This window comes from Strix aluco, chromosome 3, assembly GCF_031877795.1.
Source record: "Strix aluco isolate bStrAlu1 chromosome 3, bStrAlu1.hap1, whole genome shotgun sequence".
Taxonomy (NCBI): Eukaryota; Metazoa; Chordata; class Aves; order Strigiformes; family Strigidae; genus Strix; species Strix aluco.
In genome coordinates, this window is record NC_133933.1 from 58,250,636 (window position 1) to 58,272,423 (window position 21,788).

Here is a 21,788-nt window from a genome sequence, read left to right on the forward strand (position 1 = left end):
CTTTCTGTTTTATTTTGTGTTCTTGTTTTCTCACTTAAAAATCAGTGTCATGGCAAAGCAAGTTCTGTTTGTTCCAACTCAGGCTTCCCTTGAGCAGGTATCTGAAGTAAATATCCTGAAACCATGAATCAGCTTTACCAGAAAAATAGTATTTTTTCTCACTTCAACTATTGTATTTCTCCAGTCTGTATACAGGTCCCCATCTTTGACAGTACTTGTCTGGAAGGTAACCATAACATTTTAAAATCATGCAAAGCTCTTATTCAGTTTATTTTTAAAATTAATTACAAAGAAAATAAACAGCCTACCATTTCAAAGATTAGTGTTCTCTAATGCTGTTGCTAATCTAAGTTTTAAGGCGTTTATGCTTCAGATGAAATGCTGAAGTTTTAAAACATTTTGACTACCCTTCCAAATTTTTCAGGCTTGTCAGTTTTCTTTTTGTCAGCTTGTCAGTTCCATTTTTTATTAACTAGACACTAAACAGGTCCAAGTTTAATTTTTAATGGAGGAAGGAGAGGAGGAGGTCAGGGGAGTAATTGACAAGACCAAAAGATTGGATGAGAAACGCTGCCAAAATGCATAACTGAGTAGAGGTATCTGAAAGATGAGGGCAAGAGAGCTGCCAGCCCAGAAAGCCATGGAAACATGTATCTGTATTAAAAATAGCTTTTGAAATCTATCTTTAGAGCACTATGAAGAAAGCATTTGTTTTCTTTAAGATCTGATTAAAACTTTGGTGCTTGTTTTGGTCCAGTGTATTTTGAATCAAGAAGCTATGATTACTAGAAATTTTATAAGTTGTTAAAAATCAATGTAAATGCCAAGTGATGAAAGGCTATTTAGGATGATATATGTTGCTACCTAATCTATTAGTAACTATAAAAGAAAGCATAAACAAGCCTATTTAGTGTAGTAGGCAAAGAATCAATCAATGAACACCAATACATGGTGAGAGGCACAGATATATTTAGTTCAGTAAACTACAATGCTAGTATGTTATTTCTAAACTGCTTACAAAAATAAAATGGACTGTATAAACAAGTAACAATCATCAAAACTCTGCAATATAGACAAAGGTTTGCTAAAGTCAGTGTTCATGCTGACAGGACCACTGTTTAACTGACCATGAGGAAACAAAGCCCTTTGAATGTTGGTGGGGGACCAAGGAAATCTCAAAGTACGAGACAGTGTTATTTTCATGATTTAAATGCAGAACTGCAAACTTTATGAATAAATTGGGGGAATCTCGGTTTACTTACGTAATTATTTCATTTGACACTCTTTAAATCTCCTGTTAAAAATAATTTTCTTAAAATTCTGAATGTCTACGTTTTAAGACATTTTTATTAAGAAATACAAAAGCAGCTACAAGATTTGCAAACTGATTGCCTTTAGTTTGCAAATGTCTTAACAAATGTTTGCCAGATGTCTAACATTTGTATGTCATTACAATTAAACATTAAGTGTTCATTTAAATTTTTTCCAGATAATTTAGCTATGGACTTTACTAATTTACTTTCTTCTAGATTCCTGTGGTTGTCAAAAATGAAACTTCATTTGACTTTGTTTCAGCAAATGAGCATATATTTTGTAGTGAGGTAGGTAGAAGTACATTAATGTCCCTCTTTAAAAATATTTTATTTCATTATTTTTAACTTTTTTGATTTCACTCCAGATTTCTACCATGAAGAAATAAGTTGTGACAGATTTTTTAAGTGCAAAAAGAATGATGGGAATAAAATGGCAAGAAATAATCTAGATTTGTATAATTAACATTTAGAATTTTTTTAGAATTTGAAAAATTAAATCGATGGTAAGAGGTTTTCCCAAATTATTTTTTTTTAAATATACAGTCTATGAACTATGAAGATTATTACTGGACAATATTCTCTAAAGATAAGAGCAAATAAAAGCTATATTAGAAAGGATTTATATTTTTCATCCAAGCTTTCCTGAGGTCATGTTCTTAGTGCGCCTGCATGTATGTGCAAATGTCTGTCACCCAACCAGTCTTTTCCTTTTCTCCGGAGCTGAATAAATGTTTACCAGATTTCTACAGGTCAGGGGTAAATATAAAGCAGGTAGAACCAAGGGATCTGAGTGCCTTAGTGAATATAATATTACTTCATAATTTCTATTTCATTCAGTGTTTCAATGCAAATTCAAAGTTCAGCACCAGAGAAACTGTATGGGAGGAAGCCAGCAGAAAACAGATTATGTAAATTTTGCTGTCCACAGAACCAATAATTAATTTTAGGGCAAGTTTCTTATAGTAAAAGCTTATTCTCATTCTTGTTTATTTAAATCACTGTAACAGCCTGATAATACTTGTGAAACTATAACACACTGCAGAAATCTGTGTGTTAGAAAAACACATGCACTAAAGAATGATTATTTAAAGTTTCTATTTTAAATTTTAAAAATTATTAAATACTTTTAATAATTTAGGATTTTTTGCTGAGAACAGATAACAACTATTAAAGCCATTACTGATATTTAGCCAGCTATATCTAGTAATAAGCAATTAAACAAGTGACAGTTCACAAGTCCTGTAATACAGTTTATTTTGAAATTGTATGTCTTCATTTTTCTTTGGTAAATGATGAACAGCATAATTTATATTGTGTCTTTACTTAGTTTCATTGTTTTGTGTTATTGTAGATAGATATTATATGATGATTTTAAGAAGAGTTGTACCAGTGAAATTAATTTTTGCATGAAACCATAGCTATACTTTTATGTCACTTCTTCATTTAAAACAGGTTCTTTTATATTCTTTATTCATTGTAATATAACTTTTTTTTTCTAGAAGATGTAAACAGAAAAAATTTTTTTTCTTTTTTTCTCTGTTCTCAGTTGATGAGATGGATTATAAGTGAAATTTATGCAGTCTGGAGGATATATAATGAAAAGGCCTTAACTAATGGAACATCCACACTTTTTTGGAAACCATGGGAACACATTTATGCTTTATGTAAAGCTACCAGGGGACACATGCCACTGTACAATAGCTATGGAAAATACGTAGTGAAACTTTATTGGATGGTGAGTACTTCCCTCCAACCATATATAAATATTGTGCAGCTAGCATGGCAAATTTTAATGGTTAGGATAAGTATTTATTATTATTGAAAATATATGGATTTGTAGGAGTAGAAGTATTGACAAATTGTTGATGCATGTTAATAAAAATGCCCTTTACGGTTCATGTGATTTTTGTACAACTTAGAACTTGATAAAACAGTTATTGTTTGAAAAGACAATATTCTTTTGTCATAAATTATGTAGAATTTTGCTGATTGTTATGAGGATTTTTTTCCTCTGGGCACTGCAACAAGATACTACATTTGAGTTCATTTATTACACTGTAGAAAGAGGATCCAATAATGTCAGTTGCTGATGTTGCATATGTTCAAACTATCTATTGAAATAACTTTTCTAATACTTGTGACATGCTTTTTTTTGTGTTAAACAGCAGTTTTTAATGTCATTCCTTAGCCCAAAGCACAATTTCAATATATTTGACAGAAAAGAATTAGTTCATTCTGTATCACATAGTGAATGGTTAAAATAAAGGTGATTTAAAAAGTGATTAATTTTCAACATTTGTAGTTTCTTTGAGCTGCATGTGATATTTTACATCCTATTTTTACAGGGTTTGATTTCTAAATCACATGTCTTCTTATAGCCCAAAGTAAACTGTTTTGGATTTAGTGCATCTACAGAAATTTTGTTTCTTTCTTATACCTTTTTGTTTTATGAAGGTACTTCTCGATATTTTGGGGGTTTTTTACTCTCTGTCTCAAAATGTTATGACAATACTAAGCATCATATGTGTGTGCTACTGAATGCAAATTCCTTTTACCATTTGAATTCTCAGTGTTGGTTGGCTTCTACTGAATAAGAAGGTATGTTTCAGTTCATTTTTGCTAGAGAGAAAAATATGAAGACTTTGAGGTTTGCACTGCACTATAAAGTGTATGATTTAAACTTTCACTTGGTAACTTTTATCTCATTTTTGTTTCAGTCTTAATTTAATCTGCCGATTTTTGTGTGTGTGTGTGTATTAATTGTTTTGAAATAATACTCAAAATATTTCTATTCCTGGATAGTGAATGATAGGATATGGAGGTTTGATGCAAGTGTTTAGCAGAGTCAGACAAGTGTCCCAGACCTCTGGTGTATTAGGATTAAGAATGTTTTTTATTGTTTAAGTAACTCAGTTGGTGGACTTTATAGAGCTATTTGTATCCAATTGTATTTGAAGGTGATTAAAGACTTCCAGTGTGAGCACTGTTTACTGAAGATGTACTGGTAAAGCCAAAACAACCCATGGATTTTCTAAAAATAACAGACAATAACTTCTTAATGCATTTTACAGTCAACAGGGAACACTTAATTTAATATTGAACCTTATACTAACAAAGAAATATCACTGACCTAAAAGTTAGAAGTTGTCTTTGTTGTTAGGGTTATTCCAGTTACATTTGTAACAGAATATGTCACAAAACATTAAGACGTATAACTGGCCCTATTAATTTTCCAGTTCCCCAAACTTGAAAATATTTTTGACACAGTCATTTGGAAACATAAAGTTGGAAGTGTTAATGAAAACTCGAAGGCATCCCATTGGACTTCTAAAAAGATAAAATTCATGGAAACATAGAAAGTTCTACTTTAAAAAGGAAACAAAACCTAAGAAAGAATATGTAAAAGCTTTTTTTTAAAAAAATGCTAAAATCAATGCTCATGGATACAAGTGAAGAGCTAAGACAATGCAGACAGCTGATTAAGCAGGCCAAAGGTAGTAATGAAATTTACGTTGCTAATAGTATTGATATACAATGTTTAAAAACAGTCTAGCACAAGTTACTGGTAATAAAAACATAGACAGCAAGGTTAAGGAAAAAAACCACCAACAAGCAGTTATTCCATGAATATTTCTTATGTGCATTGGAAGGCTGAGATATATCTGCTCCATGGCACACTGTGTATTGAACAAACATAACCATCTCTAACAAAGCAGGTTTAGAGGCTCCAGCTGCTCAAATTAAACATTGTCATATCAGATTGAAGTAAGATGTGGGTATATTCAGAGTGCCTGCTTGAGAAAACTGCTTTAGTCATCACCACACCAACTGTCTCCAGCAGCAGAATTTAAGTAGATGAATTTAGGTGGTGAAGTGGTATGTTATTGTTAATGTAGATAGGTGTGAGTTTTTTCCAAGGGTGATTAAGTTGTCTCACATACTGAGTGAGGAGCTATCAGAATTAGTCAAAGAAACATTCAGTGTTTCTGAGAGTTTTCCTGGAGGTTAAGCAGCTGACTTAGGGCTTTGTATTAGGTACTTCTATCTATGCAGGTACCAAATATTAGATTATTCTGTAAGAGTGCATGAAAAGTTATAGACAGCTCATATCTTTTATCAGATGGCTGCCACCTCTCCTTCTGCATAAAATGTGATGGTTAGAGCACTTGCCAAGGAGTGGAAGAACTGAATGTTCTTCCCTTCTCAGTTGATAAGGTCTAAACCTCTGAGTTTCTGCAAGGAAAGTTCCATGAGTACAGCTGTGATTGCTCTGCAAAAATGTACGTCATGGGACCAAAAACCAAAGGGTCACACCTGGATTCTTGTCCAAAGTTTCAGCATCATTTAGACTTTAGATTGTCATGTGTTTAACTTGGGTCTCTTCCAGCTTGATAGAGGTTACAAAGGTACAGCATATAGTTAGTTACAGATGGAAAAGAAGATAGTCCCAGTGGAGGAATTCTTAGTGAAATGAAAAAGGTCCAATAGCTAGAATTTGACTTTAGATAAATTCAATCCAAAATATGGCATAATTAATTAGAAGAAAGGGCAATTAAATATTAAAATAATTTTTGAGGGAAATAGTATATTCAGCATTACTTCATATCCTTAAAATGTGATGAAATAATTTTAAAAAACTGCTAATTTTGCTTTCTGGGAGAATATGTTATTAACATATAAGTATGTAAGAAGCTTCATAGAGTAAAGAGGAACCACCAAAGACTGATGGAAATGCAAAAGAAGAGAAAAATCAGGAAAGAACAACCTGGAAGGGTTTTTTTGTTTTTAACCCATGGTAAAAAATTAAAAAAGAGAGGTCTCTTGAGAAGATGTTCTCAGCCAAGAGGATGCAGTCAAAAGAAGGAGCAACAATAAGTATAAGAATGAAACTCTTAAATTTGGGGAGAAAGAGGTTTCATGAGGGCTGTTTGTGAAAAGCACTGATGTGATTAATGGAAGGATTTGGAAGATGGGATGTAAGAGTGCGGGTCAGAATACTCAAGGGCAACACTCTTAAATGTGTAACAGTAGGAGATGGAAAAATACACCAGAGGAGAGGAAGAGAATATATATATAATTTGGTGAAGAGTGAAGAGATTTTGTTTTCCTAATGGTCTTCATGGCAAGTCTCCAGTTTACCATTAGTTGAGATAATTAGTGTTGCTCTACAAAAGGAGAGGGCACAAACTTCCTATCTCACATGTTTTTAGAACTTCAGAGTAAAGGAACTTGCATCACATCTGCAGCAGATGATGCTCCTGGAGAGGGACAGCAGCAAATCAGTGCCTCAGATGGATCAGCTGGCCAAGTTTTTGTGTTTGAGGTGTGGAGAGAGCCTTGCAGTTGCATGCAGCACATCACTTAGAAACACCTCAGCGCAGAGTTCTTTCAGAAATCTCTATAGTTACAAATACAAAATAATTATTCAAACATTTCCATGACCCTTGGAAAATTGCTCATTTTTTTTTTTTTTTCCTATGCTGGAAACTATTACTCTAGTGGTTATAGTACAAAAACTTCCTGTGAATAAAAGGAGGGATTTCTTTTACTTCTCCATCATCCTGTTAAATTGTTTATAAATCTGTCCATCTTTTGGAATGAGCATAAATGCAAACAAAGCCAGGGAGAGATTTGGAATGGCTGCACTTGTGCACATTGCAGTTTGATATGTCTCTTGAGACAGAATAAAACCCTAAGCATATTAATTTTATTTTTAAATGTAGATGTAAATTTATTGTACATGTACTTGTATTAAGAAAAACTTACAGTTCTAATACAGTATAGATCAAATACAGTATTTTAAAAGGAAGTTTCATGCACTTTGCTATTGATACACGTCAGCTAGCCAGCACTGAGGAAGAAATAAGAAAGCAGTTAAAACTGGAAGAACTTCTTAACTTTCCTGTAAGGGGGAGCACTTAGCTGATTTACATGCCTGTGATTTCCTCATCCCTTACTACTGCCTCCACATACGGAATAACTTATATTCATATAGGCAATAAGAGTTGCATGAGTTTGAGAAGGCAGAAATGATGCTGCCCAGGTTCCTCAGCAGAGGACATTATTCTGTGTGTGAATTTAATGCTGCAGAGGTTGTGTATTTGTGTGATAAAAGACTTCATTTTAAAGCATCTATGTGTTATCAGGGTGTTTTAGTTTCTTTGTCACTTTTGTTTTGGTTTTATTTTGTTTTGGGCCTTTCCATTTATTTAATTTCTTTTCCCCTGGTTATACAGCTGTATTTCACAGAAAGAAAAGCTGGGAAATAAAAGAGGGTCAAATGTTGGAAGATTAAAGAAAATGAGCAAATGAGAAAAGACAAATACCAGTAGAGATAGAGGAGAAACAGACTTCACAGGAGAAAGTGGAAAATTAAATGAAAAGGGAGAGAAAGCACAGTGGAAGAATAATGAACTGGTTTCAGTAAAATGCTGTATTGAGTCCTGAGGGGATTGTCATCCACCAGATCAAACCTGCGGATAAAAGTTTTTCACATAATTGGCACAATATTCTTTCAGTTCTACCCCACATCCTACTTTCACTTTGCATTCCTGAGGTTTATTGACTTTTTTTCTTTATTTCCGCTTTTTCTCACCTATAGATTTTCTATCCATAAACATTCTGCCCCACATACTTGTCTTTCTTTATCTTGGTGTCTTATCTCCTTAAACTAGCATAATTTTTTTTAGAGTTAACAATGAAATGCTATAAAAAGGATATCATTGATGCAAAATAATTGTGATATGGATTCTATTATTTATAAAGTATAAAAGGTGAGCAGTTGGCAAGGAGGAGAAAAATATTTTTAATGGTGTTACATATGCCAAAAATACTATTGCCTTTTAAGAATTACATGCATGGAATTACCACTCTGAATTTTAAAATGTCCTGAGCTATAGAAAACCAAATATCTCCTCAATCTTTTCCTTTACTTTCCAACTTGTACTGCTTTCTCTATTGAACTTCAGCAATTATTGAAAGAGGAGATGAATATGTGATCATTTCACTTACCAGGTCATTTTCAAACCTGGGAAATCTTAAAAATTTAGTTTTGTCTATCAAAAAATAGGTTTTATCCTAAAAAATATTAACCTCTTATGCTTTTTGAGTATCTTTGCTATATGGCCTAAATTTGTTTTCTTCTGAAACCTATAGAACTCTATATAGAGTTAATCAACAGGCATTTCAGCTTGAAGCCACAGTTCAGTTACAAGCAGAGAGCAGTAATTTTTCCCTCTCTAATAACGTATGGTGAACATTTTAGTGTGTTGGTCATTCTTCGTCATTTTGGGGGTGAGTTAACACAAGTACTTGCTGTTGCCCCACTATTTTCTTAGCCCTATTACGTCTTGATCACTAGGACAGAGACTCTTTTTGGGGAATGGTAGGCAAAATTATTTTGTGGGATACTAATTTACTAATGAAATATCTGGTATTTGAGACATCATTATCTTGTCTTACCTGTTTGTTTCTTATCCTGGAAATATGGATATTTGTTACATTCCATCATTTTGTGTTGTTTCCTATAGTGTTTTAGAAGATACAACCTTAATGCTTTCCAGGTCACTAACCACTGCAGCCAACATCCCCGGGTAGTTCTTGGGAAGCAAGGGGCACTGCTCATATCACAAGTATTTTCCAGACTAAGACCTTAAAGAGGAATTTGAAAAACTGATATCTTAGTTAAGCCTTTTTTTAATCATTACTGTTTCTCAGGCATCTGCAATGGCAACTGAAGAAATAGCAATGAATGCATGCACATGATGGACTACACGGAAGAAAGAAAATGTATTTGGAAATAGCTGCAATTAGATTAATCTCTGAAATAAATAAGTCAGAGGCAGTAATAAAATGCTATGAATACTGTTTCCATGCTTCTCAGATATTATATGAGAATTTCTTTTAAAGCCATCTGTAATATAAATGAAAATACAGTAGAATGTCTTGGGAAGGCGTTAAAAGTTCTCTTACACACCTGTTCTGTTTCCAGGCCACAGACTCAGTGTTTTCTTTCTTCTTTCCTCCCTCCCCCTCTATCATAGGGGTGTTGGAGAAAGATCATTGTGGATGACACTATGCCTTTCAGTGAAGAGGATAAGTTGTTACTACCAGCTACAACCTGTCAAACTGAACTGTGGCCAATGTTGCTGTCCAAAGCTATCATTAAGCTTGCAAATACTAGGTATGTTTAGTCATCTCACTTCTGGGTGTTTTTGTGAAGTCACATGGAATTTGCAAAAAGTTCTGTTAGTATACATGAGAAATATATTTTGCTAAAAATTTTGTAGTGACAAGTACACGCTCTTCTGAAAGCTGACACTGTAAATCAGTAAAGCAAAATCCCCTGTAGCTACAGAAGGTGCAATGTTTACTTTTTAGATGTGTTTGTAAATTTATGCACAGAAAACTTTGCAAAGAAACTGGAGTACTCTCTCTGTTTTATCTCTTTTCCATTATGCCCAAAAAGCTTCACATGTGGTTTTCTGCCAAATGGAAATGTCCAAGAAGTTTTAACAAAGTTTTAATCGTCAGCCCTAACCAGTATTGACTTAACTGGTATTGAAAACAGAGCGTTGTAAGCTACTTTTGATGCTTTTGCTACAGTTCTGCTGTTGTGGGCTGTATGGTAATCTACTTCCCTAAAACTGACTTGGAAAGTAGAAAGTGGCACACGGTACAGTGATTGACAATTACAGCTACAGGTTCCTAAGAGACGAGGAATGAACACCAAGTGTTTAAATGACTAAGCTTCAGAAAATAATTCAAAACACTGATCTGGGTAGTCAAGCTTCCCTGCTCTGGTCATATCAAGTTATGTTTGTCAGAAGAGTGATCTAAAATACTTCTACACAGGCTAGGGAGTTGCCTAGAGCTGTCTATTAGGAAACTGTTTGCAGGAACATGCTTGAAATAACTGCATTATTTATAGAGCACAAGGGTTAGTCATCATGAAGGGCTGGCATCTGTAACCTTTGTCCTCTCAGGATCTACAGACAGAAACCTCTCCAGAGGGTAGGAGACTTTATCAGTTTGAAAGAGTGGAGTGTGGTACACTGGAAATACAGCCAACTTGTGCATAATAACCTGGGAGTTAGAGCAGCTGCTCAGGAGATGGAAGTTCTAGATTCATATCCCCCTTCTAGCGCGAGGGATTTCAAACCCTCATCTCCAACCCTGCAGAAAGAGGTTTCACTGTGCAAGTATACATAGTATGCTTGCTAACAATTTTGAAACTATAACGTTGTACTGGAGGGAATGCTAAAATAATGGGCCTGATGCAAAGTCATAAAAGCAAATTTGGCCTTGTAGGCTAGTAGTCTGCAGTGGTTTGGAAAACTAAACTGCAAGGAAAGACTTGTTTTTCAGTAAGCTATTCTGTTTGTGTATGGTCTTTCTCCGACAGAAAGCAATGTAGACTACAGAGTTTACTGTGAGTTGGTTATATTACAATTCTATATAATGTCTGCTTTTGTCTTACAGTACACATGAAACTGGAAGAAGAGAGCTGGAGGAATTTACAGTTCTACATACACTGACTGGATGGATACCAGAAGTTATTCCTCTCCAGTAAGTTCTTCTATTAAACAATTTACATATTAGCTGTTTAATATTTAATTCTATAAGACATTATGAAAAATAAAGCTGAGCCCTAAAAGTCCTTCAGCATCAATTTTGGGAGGTGTACAGTTTTTAATTTTGGCACTTGAGAAAAGTGCATTCAAGGAATGCAATTTTACTGTGTTTTTCTTTATAGGTCATAGAGTTGCTCGTAAAGCTATTTATCATGTTAAGCTGATGCCTATTCTTTGTAAAATTATTTTTTTAACTAATATCAAACACTGTGGTGAAAACAAGGTTAGAGAAATCAATGTTTCATCTAGTATACAGGTAGAAAATGTCTGCCAGTATAATAACTTTGTATCTGAATGTGCTATAGAAAGTATACATCATTAGCTAGTATGGTATTTTCACCTTTTAAATTGGAACAGTTGATATACTTTTCTTTCCAACCAAAAATAGTATTTCCAACCTATAATAATATTTTTCTTGTTTCCTGTGTGTTTTAAGTCCATTTTGTGGTTTTAAAGAACAGACATTCTAATTTTCCAGCTTGATATTCTTTTTACTGAATGAATGACTGGGATACAAGTGCTTAATATTTAGACATTTTTTTAAAATTACACTTTTTTGCCTTTTGATGTATGCATTCTGATGAATACATAGATAAAAATAGTTTTGGTTTATATATAATTTATTTAGGTATAATGGTTTATCTACAACAGTATTTCAGTATTAAATAAGTTCAGTCAAAGGCTATTTTAGCCTTTATTTCAGCAATTCCCAAGCTATGCTTGCAATTTAGGTTTTTGATATATTGGTGTCTTACAGTAGTGTGCATGTGGCCTATGGACTTAGAAATCTAAGTAACCTGAATTTTGTTTCTTTATGTAGTTAGTTTTACAATTGCAACAGCAAAAAACAGTATTCACAGCTCTGTCACTTACTGCAAATACATTATATTCTGGAATAAGAAAATGTGAATACCATAGAGTCTTTGCAATAGTAAGATGGTTTTAGTTCATTGTACAATCAAATTTATTTTTTTAAAAAAAAAGGTTTCATGCAGTTAGCTTGCATGAAGCTCATTCATGGTCCTGAATGATTCATTCAGGTTTAGATTATTTCTGGAATCACTGAGTTTCTGTGGAGAACCAGTATGGCTGCAACTGGCATGTCGTATTGAAAAGCTGTTGTAGCCAGTGGAATCCATGGAAGAGGCATGGAACTAGCTGTGTTGAAACAGTTAGGAAAACCTAGTTTGGAAGTACCTTTGAGAAGGTTTTTAATGTACAGAGCCAGAATCAAGTTGTTATATGGTGTAGTTGCAAAATGGTCTACAAATTTCCCTGGCACAACTTTTATCTGCTGAAAAGCTTTAGAAAGGATACTTTGTTTAAGTGCTTCTCTAACCACTATCTCTTCCTTTATGGGTCTGTCCATAATCTCTCTCTTGACAAACTGGCTGATACACAATATCAGGCAAGTATGTTTTATTTACTAAAATAGCCCAGTAACTTTTCAAAGAGTTGGACTGTCAGTTGTAGTATAGTGTTATCTAAATGAAAATCACGCTTTCTTTTTTTATTGCAAATATCATTATCATTGACATATGCATGTGGTTTTTTTTAAAGGCATGGATACTTGGACAAAGTCTGGGGCTTTTTGAAAGAGATTCTGCCAGAATTCAAGCTGCCAAATAAGAAAACTCCTGAACATGATATTCCTCAGTCAGATACAAAACCTAAAGAGACCGAAGTCTCAGAGTTAAAAAATGAATTTTCATCTGTGAATAAGCAGTCAGATAAACCTGAGAAAGCAGAGAAAGCTGATAAAATTGGCAAAGGTCTGTAATTTTAGGTAGTGTTATCTTTGTAGGCCAAGCATAAATAAAGTTATCCTCTGGCTTCGAATTTGTATGTCTTTATTATGCTACATGCACCTCTCTGGGTTTGTTGTTTTATTGAACATGTTGCAATGGTGTAAATTAAAAAAAAATTAACTGTAGATCTCATTAGAAGCAGTACTAGTCTCTTATTTTATGGAAACAGTTCATTTTAAGGCAGAGATTTGTTCAGCTCTGTGTCACAGCCATTTCTCTAAACACTGGTTCTTTGCAGAGGGACAGCAGAGAGGTTACAGTTTCCCCAAAGGCAACACTACTCTGACCATCAATAAATTATACATTTCATAATGGATGTTACAAAGCATGATTACCTAAAGATGGTTCTGACAAGTATATTCTAATGTCTGCCTGCAATTTTATTTATAGCAACTTTTCTGTTCATGCTACTAGGTATAGGTATTAATTTTCTTCAAGAGCTGCTAATCCTATTTACATTTAAATGAAAAAACTTAGGTTTAGAAACTTATTTGTTCCAGTGTATTATTCTTCAATGTTTATATTTGAGACTGAGTTTTCTTAATTGCTGTTTTTAACTTGAAGGCATGGATGCAATTTCACAACACTTTGGAAGTACAAACCATATACCAAAATTTCTATTTATTCCTAGATTTTCAGAAAAATCCCTGCCTTCCCCACTTTGAATCCCAAATACTATGCCCTAATGTCAAAAGTATTACAAAAATATTAGAAGAGGCCTGTCTGAGGGGGTATTCTCTCTTCTTTGGAATTCTTGCTGTCATTTCATGACCTACCCATCAGTGTAGTAGGTATTTCAGAGTTTGGAATGGACATGCAGAGGGATGCAGCCACTGAGAGGGAACAGCATTCATCCAACAGGGTGCTGTAATTTATTCCCAGAAAACTTTGTAAATTTAATCCTGTCTAAGACTTAGAAATTCTATTAGTAACTGAAACAGTTAAGAATCAGGGAAGCATTATGTTACAATACAGCTCAGTAATCTCCAACACTGAGGCTACAAGCTCTGTTCACATGCTCTGTTAATGTTTGGAATTTTTTCATTAGAAATGTAATCTAAAAATGTAGTTTTCCTACAGTCTAATTTCTAGGTCTTGAAAGAAGGTTCTGACTGTGGGAGACTTTCTTCTTCCATGTCCATTGGGAACCTATGCCTCATCAACGTTAGAGTCTTTTGAAAATTGCTGGTGCACACGAGCAAGGACATGAAGAAGATATTTGACACAGTGCCAGGAATTCAGGAATTCCAAACATTATAATAGGGCCATGAGAGTTGTGCACCAACTGGAAGGTGGGACTGAGGCCTTCCTGGAACCTTCTCAGTAAATCTGTATTTACATCTTAAGAATTATTTTTTATCTTTTTTTTAAACTGAATGACATTAGTTCTTTATTGTATCTCAACTCTTCTGACTTGAAATAGTTTGTGGTTGATTTAATTTATCTAAAATGTCATTAAAGCATTTACACAGTATGAGACTTTATGACTGAAAGTTTGTATCTGAAAAAGAAAAATATTTAGTCTTTATTTTGCTTAATAGAAAAAGCAGAGCAAAGAGAAATCGGAAAGAAGAAAAGCAAAGAAGCAGAAAAAGAAAAAGACAAGTTAGCACCTCAGTCTTCACAAATGTTGACTGAAGCCCAACATTCTCTTCAGGCCTTAACTGGAAGTAAGTCCTATTGTTTTGAAGCTAAAAATATAAACAGGAAATATATGTAAAGCAAAGGGCTTTGCTTTTATTTGTTTTTGAACTTAATTGGGGGAAGGTTAAATATGCTATTTTTTTTTTAAGTTACAGTTCTTTATAGGCTGCGTTACAGACTGAAGTAATTCTAACCTATTAAAATCCTGTAACTTACATGAAGGATAGTATTGCAGTAATTTGTGTTTGATGTCAAAAGGTAAAGTAAATCTGTGCAGAATATTTGGAAGTTGCTGGCCAGTCATGTAGGACCAAGATTTGTTCTAGTGGTAAACTGTCTTTCTGTATTAAATAAAAAAAAGCTTCCTCTCTAATAACTTCTTTGTTCAGTACCCACTTTATTCAGTAAACTGTGTTTGGAAAAAACAGGAATGCTTCTTTGAAGGGCAGGGTGGCCAGAAATATTAGAATTCACTCCATGAGTTAATTGTTTAATAAATTTGTTTCCTCTATCCTGGAAATGTATCTTGATAAATTTATTTTCTGTATTAATACATTCACAATAGCATAAAAATGATGTAAACTCTTGCTTTGTGCATTTAAATTTAATGATTTTTTTAAAAAAAACAAAATACAGTTGAAACAAACCACAAGTAAATACAAATTGGTCAACTAATCAGTGAATAAAAAATGTCATGCCTACTAGCATAAAATATAGAAAATCTTCATAAATGTACATTAAGCTGATTTGCTTTTGTCATTGTTTATATTTGCATACATGTAACATTTCCATATGGCTAACAGAAGGAACATGTTTATTAACTGTAATATTATCTAGTTGCAAATCAATAGGGAAGAATAAGTAGAACATCTTTCTTTGGGGAGATAACTACAAAGTAAAAATGTCTAACAAGAATGAAGCTCGCTATGTAAATTGGATTCCTGCTTCTTGATTTAAATCCCGATTAAAATTGGTGGTTTAAATAATTTTAATTTATATCAAACCAATATTGCTGTTTGTCATCAGCAAATTTAATTCGAATTAATTTTAAATTAATTTGAAATCCTACCTTATATACTACTAAAGGAGTTAAACAGCAATAAATTTTAAAATGTATTGCAAGAATATAGTTTGTTTTGGTGGCAGCAATTGTGGAATAGGAAATGAGGCATTTCGCATGAATATAAGGAACATGACTAGTACTAAAGTACATTATGGGGAAAAGAAAGCAGAGGTGAAGCAGAAGGATCCAAGTGATGAATTCTAGAAATTGTACAAAATGAGTGAAAGGGCGTTAAAAATCATCAGGCAGTGTTTCCCTTTGAAAAACTACATGATGTTTTGATCTTTGTTCTGCCATTAAAAGCACCGTCCATTCTCTTTACTGAAAGACAGTGGCCTGTGAGGAAGGTTTTATAGAAACATTATTTGTTCAGGGATCAAATACAATGGTCAGAAAACTCTTTTATCCTAAGTCTGATCCAGAAAAGAGTTCTGAAAAAGAGTAAGAGGTAGATATCTCACTAATAAACTTGATAAGAATTTGAACAGAAGTAGGTGTGGAGATTGTAACATCAGAGGCTGTAGGATATGGAGCAAATTTAAGTTTATTAGACTCCAAGGAAAATTAAAAAAGGAAAATTGCAGTTTGAATAATACTGAATTAAATTTTTGTTGTGAAATTGTAGCCACAAGAGAAAAAGCTTGCAGGCTTTATGAGACACATGGTCTGCAGGGAGTGGTTCAGGACAGTAGAACCATTGTTGTGTATAAAGTAACATCTGAAACTAGGGCTAGGTTCAAAGTCAGACTCCAGAGACAGTAGTTGTAAAAAGTTTCTGAATTTTTCTTGGGAATTTTTTAACAGTGACTTAATGCATCACGTTGGTGTTGGTTTTTTTTAATGTAAGTGGCTTGAAAGGTATTTTATTTCCAGCACCATAAAACTGCTTATTTCCCTGTAGCAAGTTTTCACTCTACCTATTGAGTGTGAGGACCTTAAGGGACTTGTTCTTCTTTCTGTGATAAATATGAATTGTTTCTAAAGAGGTATTTAACTACTCTTGATATCATTTGTATTTTATTTCTGAAATGGCAAAACCTTTTATATTCATTGGGTTGTATATTCATTACTTTGTTTAATTTCATACACATTGGCATACCTTTTACTTCTATGTATTTGTAAACTTCTCTTACAGGCTTCTGGTTTTGTGTTGGTTATAATATTGTGGTGGGCTGATGCTGTCTGGCAGCTAAGCCCCCACCTAGTCACTCACTCCCTGCCAATGGGATGGGGGCGAGAATCAGGACTGAACCTCTTGGCCACCCCCAGCATAGTGGCTGGGGCAGCAGAGTGAGAAACAGAAGATTTTAATGCTGTGTGAGCTCTGCTCAGCAACAGCTGACACATTGGTATGTTATCAACGCTGTTTTGGTCACATATGTAAAACACAGCACTATACGGGCTGCTCTGAAGAAAGTTAGCTCCATCCCAGCCAGACCCAATACAAATGTATAAATGCAATTCTGAATCACCCACACACTCAGACTGCTGCACCCCCTAAATACAGTAAGAGTTGCAGGATCTTTGAAATGTTGAACTTGTTTCTCTGTTCATCCTGTTGTGTGGATCCAGCAGAATAACAAGCCCTTCACCTGATCAGTCAGGCTTTTCCTGAGAGCAACCAGCTCTTTGGTCCTGTGGCTTATCAGCCAGCCAGTCCTTGGGAAGCTTTGTAGACAATTCACATGTTCCTACAGGCCCGTTTTGGCACACAGTCTGCACTTTTCCGCTCATCAGCCTTTTCTTCTAGTAACTATGTCTCCTTTCATATCTACAGCGTCCATTTATTCCATGAAGAGTTTTTATGTTGATATGATATGAGCTAATTAGGTCCCCTATTCCTAGAAAGAGCCACCGCTTCACTTTCCATTTAAGTTTTGAGACTGATGATTTTCCTAATAATTTCTGAATTGCGGGGAATATTATTCCTATGGAGAGGGCACTGGCCAGGTATTTGGGATTTTGTTCTACAAACCAGCCATGTATTTTTGCTAAGTCTTGTGCCTTGATACCAGTTTAGTAATGAGAGATAATAACATCTTCTGTGTCACAGAAGTGTTGGGAGATTATTACTATGTTTAAAAATTTCTGAAATCATACAAGTAGACCTGTAATGCTAACCATCGGAGTCAATGAGATACTTTTAGCACATAACTGTAAAGTTCTCATTTTCATTTTGCCTATTCAAAAGAGTTTTCACTTCTAAGTAGGGACTGGAGCCTAATATTTTGTTTTGTTTTTTCAAAGGCATGTTATAATTCTGAAATATTTATCTCAATTCTGAAAAGCACATAGGTTGTTTTTCTGAAGACTAAAAAGATACCCTCCAATAGGCAAAGCAAATCCATGCCTAACACAACAACAGAGGTTAACATATGAGCTGCACACCTGATAAAAAGGATGTTGAAAGCTAACTGAAGTGTTTTGGAAAGTTAAAACTCAGCATCAGCTCTTATTTGACAAATATTTGAAAAAAACATAAATATATGGTGAGAAAATTCTTTGCGAGTCTTCAAAACCTATGATTTTTTAAAAAATCAGTTAAGAACTATTAAAACCAGTAATTTTCATTCCTGGCCTTTCTTTTTAAGTGGCTGGTTATATATATTACATGGATGAATTCAAATGATACTTTCCCTTCTCCTGGGGACTGAAACATTTGTTCAGGTTGTGTAGTACTCATTCTGCAAATGAATTTGCAAAGCCGCAAATATGAAACAAGCAGCCACAAGGATTCAGAAATTTTTAACAAAGCACCACAGAATTCTTAAATCCACACTGATGAATATAAATAATAGGCTTTGCTGAATCTAACTGTTTTGCTGTACCATATGTTATAACATGTCAATCTAATAATAAAATTTTATCAAGGTATCAGTTTTAACTGGTTTCCCCAGATGCTGAATTTATGCTAAGCAACAGGACACTTGGTGGCAAAGAATTTGCATATATCCTCCTCATTTTTTTTATAGTGAAAAAAGACCAAATAATATATTATTTTTAAAAGGTACTGGCATAATATACAAAATCTTTCTAGTACTGTAATAGTATTATTAAAGTGAATATGCTGTGTCTGGTTAATCATTTGCATGCTCTAATAATTTGTTCATTGCTGTTTATTGTCTGCCCTGCAGAAATTTTATTTCACAACCCATCTGGACTGAGTATGACAGCTTTACATTCCACCTGGTATTTGATTAAATACTTTATTTGAGAAGTACTTCTCACAAGCAATGAGATCAGTGTGCCTTGTGGCACGTATGGCTCTGTAATGTGTAGGACATTGTAGCTACTGCTGCTGTATTTGTAACAGCAGATATGTCAGTCTAAACCTAGATTACAGGCTTGCTTTTGAATAATTTGAAACACAGCTAACACAAGAACTGTGGTTAGCGTGGGACTCACAAGCATGCAGTGAGAAATACTAAGAATCCACTGGAAAGTAACTCTGTCTTACCAGCAGCTTATATTTAATCGAGTAATTGAATTTCTGGAAGAATATTTAAGATGCAGATATATCTTACTGCTTTAAGAAAAAAAACATTGCATACCTTCTAAATAAATGGATTTTGAGTCTGATAAATTTTATTTTCCAGCCATTTGCCTATATTTCCTTTCCCTTTCTTTTCCCTTTTCCTTTCCCTTTTTTCTTTGTATTCAGACAGCATTGGTTTATTCCTTTTCACAGAAAATACCTATTCTTAGAGCAACTTTCAGCTGAATACTTACTAAACTCAGGAAGCAATTATCCTGTATTTGAGGTGGAGCTGAAAGGAACAAAGACAAAACATTCTGATGAAAAACAGGTGTCACAACCTGTGTACTGAAATCCTGTCTTCACATGCTCTCTTAGATGACTAAGGAAAAATAGAGAGAAATAGATATCTTTTTTTTTTGAGCTGACTTTTAGGTCAAACCACAGACCTATATTTCTAGTATTATATTTTTTAGACTTTTGATTTCCCTTCAGCATCAGTGAACTGGCTGTCAGCCAGACAGCCTTGGTTTCTCTTCATTATTCAGGAATTAACAGTGGCTTCTGTCAGAGATACAGGTATGAGATGATGGTGGGGTTGCCTAGTGCAAGATTACTAGGGGTAACAAAGTGAATGTGTCCCTGCTTTTATGTCTTGCCTATGGTAGAATTACAGGAAAGCTTCCCTAAGGTGTGTGGGATAAGAGCTATGGGGTTACCCCCTCACACTTTCTGAAGCAGCTGACATTGCCTCAATTTTTCCATCTCCTTGCCAGAAGAGCAGTAACCCTGGCTTACAAGCACTCTCTTTCTCAAACTACTTATCTCAGTCTTCATATCCATTGGCAGGAGTGGCCAGAGCTCTGGCTTTTGATCCTTTTGTGGCAAGATCAAATTTTGCTTTCACTGATGAGAAAGCTTTAGCTAGTACTGACAAATCAATATGTTTTTACTTCATCTACCCAGATGATGTGTATTGTGTTCTTCATGCTAATATCTAGTATTTTTAAAATTTGAAGAAAAAGAAAAGAACAATGGTGAGAGCTACCTCTGACCTGTTGCATTTCTAAGTTGTAGTTTTTGTTACTCATTTGTGTAAAAGGAGTGAAATATGCAAAAGTTGTTGATGGTCAAAATAGGTAAGGATTAAAGCAGTGTGTTGTTTCCATCCATGGCTTCTCTTCTGAGTGCTTTACAATGAGCTCTTGTTTTGAATGAAATAACCATCAGACAAACAAAAGAATAATAAAAATAAGGCAGAGAAAGCAGAATAATTTAGGGTGAGGTACAACAGCATTTATTCACTGTTTACTCTGTTCTAAAGCATGTTAATGTTTTTTCTGTAGAATCTTCTGTGTCAACCCAGCCAGAAACGGCCGTGTATGCTGCCTGTCTACCACTACATTTGTTTGAAGAAGATATTTTTTCATTAGGGCAGATGGTAAGATTCTATGCTCTCAGGACAAAAATGCATTACTTTATTATCAGGGAGTTTCATTTTGTAGCAACTATGTTGTAACAAGTGAAACAGTCACCACGTAATGACTGTCAGTTAAATTTATATTTCTGTACTTCTGTATTCTGAACATGCATTTTTCTGCCACAGCCTGCTCATTTTTTCCAGTTTTATTCCACTTTCCTCTGGATCCCAGGAGCTGAAGTCTCCTGGGAGAGACTAGATTTGGACTAGAAAATGCATCATGATGAGATACTTCTGATTGGAAAGACTAATTATTTTAAGGGCTACTTGAAAAACATGAATTTTAATTTTTTTAAGACTACAATTAATGACTTCTTTGATACACATTTTCCGATATGTTGTTTTATAAGAATTAGCATGTTTATATCCATTTCTATCATTAGTGTTGTAACTGGTGAAAGCAGCTGAAGAGAATGTAGCACATCAGGCAGCTGGGGTTAAAACAATGCTTGAATTTCCGCTTAGTCACTCACACTTTACAGAAAGCTATTTATAATGCTAGAGCAGGCTTTCTTGAGTTGATTATTAATTAGACTTAATTTTTTGTACATCTAAATCATATTTATCATAATTAGAACATTAAAATTTAAGCTGCCTTCTCAGGAAACTGATAGGCTTCATAGAATAAAGAAATTTCCAGAAATGGTTTGCAGGTGTTATGCTTTACTGCTCTTAATTCTTGCATTATTTTCTTTTTGAAAATTGTGCTGTGTTTTATGCTGTTTTGAAGACTAGCTTGTTGTCTGTGATTTTATTTTAATTTATTTTAATTTAAGGTCTCAGACAATGCTGTCTCATTAATAATAAGTAATACTAGTCATCAAAAAGCAAACTGGAAATGGTGACATAGGGTTCTATCTTTCCTGCCACCTAATGCCTTGAGTCTCAAATTTGGCTTCAGTATGTTAAGATATAGAGATTACTGAAAAAGAGACATGGCAGACCAAATAGGATGAGGCAGATGAATCTATATATCTGTCTAAACCAGTATTTTAGTAAGGACTGATAGAAAAATGGAAGTTGACAGAAATTAAATATAGAAGTGTGGTGGATTTCTTGTGGGTTAAAAAAAGCCCATTTTCAGGCTTTTTTTTGAGGGCTGAGGCACCAATGCCAATAATGTTTGGAAGAGTGGATTCATTGGGATAAGAGATGCTCCCTAAATTTGGAGGAGATTTTGTCATTGACTGCAGTTGTGCCAGAATTTCCCTCCAGAATTTTTGCAGTATCCCTTTTAGTTTTGCTTTCTAGTGAGTATGTCCTTGGATTGTTGTGGCTTGAATTTAATTGTCTTAAGTTTGCTCAAATAAAATTAAAAAAACCCAATAATTGAGTCATTCAAGTGTGTCTCCTACTCAGCAGCTGACAAGTTC

At 34.3% G+C, this 21,788-nt stretch overlaps 1 protein-coding gene across 1 annotated transcript in view; it reads left to right on the forward strand.

The window, feature by feature from the left end:
• The window catches only part of ADGB (androglobin), a 130,584-nt gene that overhangs the window by 23,581 nt on the left and 85,215 nt on the right, over positions 1-21,788 (forward strand). Inside the window, exons 4-10 of the mRNA XM_074820698.1 lie at positions 1,530-1,601; positions 2,860-3,048; positions 9,356-9,495; positions 10,794-10,880; positions 12,506-12,717; positions 14,295-14,423; positions 20,282-20,376. Of these exons, the coding sequence (XP_074676799.1) occupies positions 1,530-1,601; positions 2,860-3,048; positions 9,356-9,495; positions 10,794-10,880; positions 12,506-12,717; positions 14,295-14,423; positions 20,282-20,376 (924 nt within the window). The remainder of the gene's footprint in view (positions 1-1,529; positions 1,602-2,859; positions 3,049-9,355; positions 9,496-10,793; positions 10,881-12,505; positions 12,718-14,294; positions 14,424-20,281; positions 20,377-21,788) is intronic.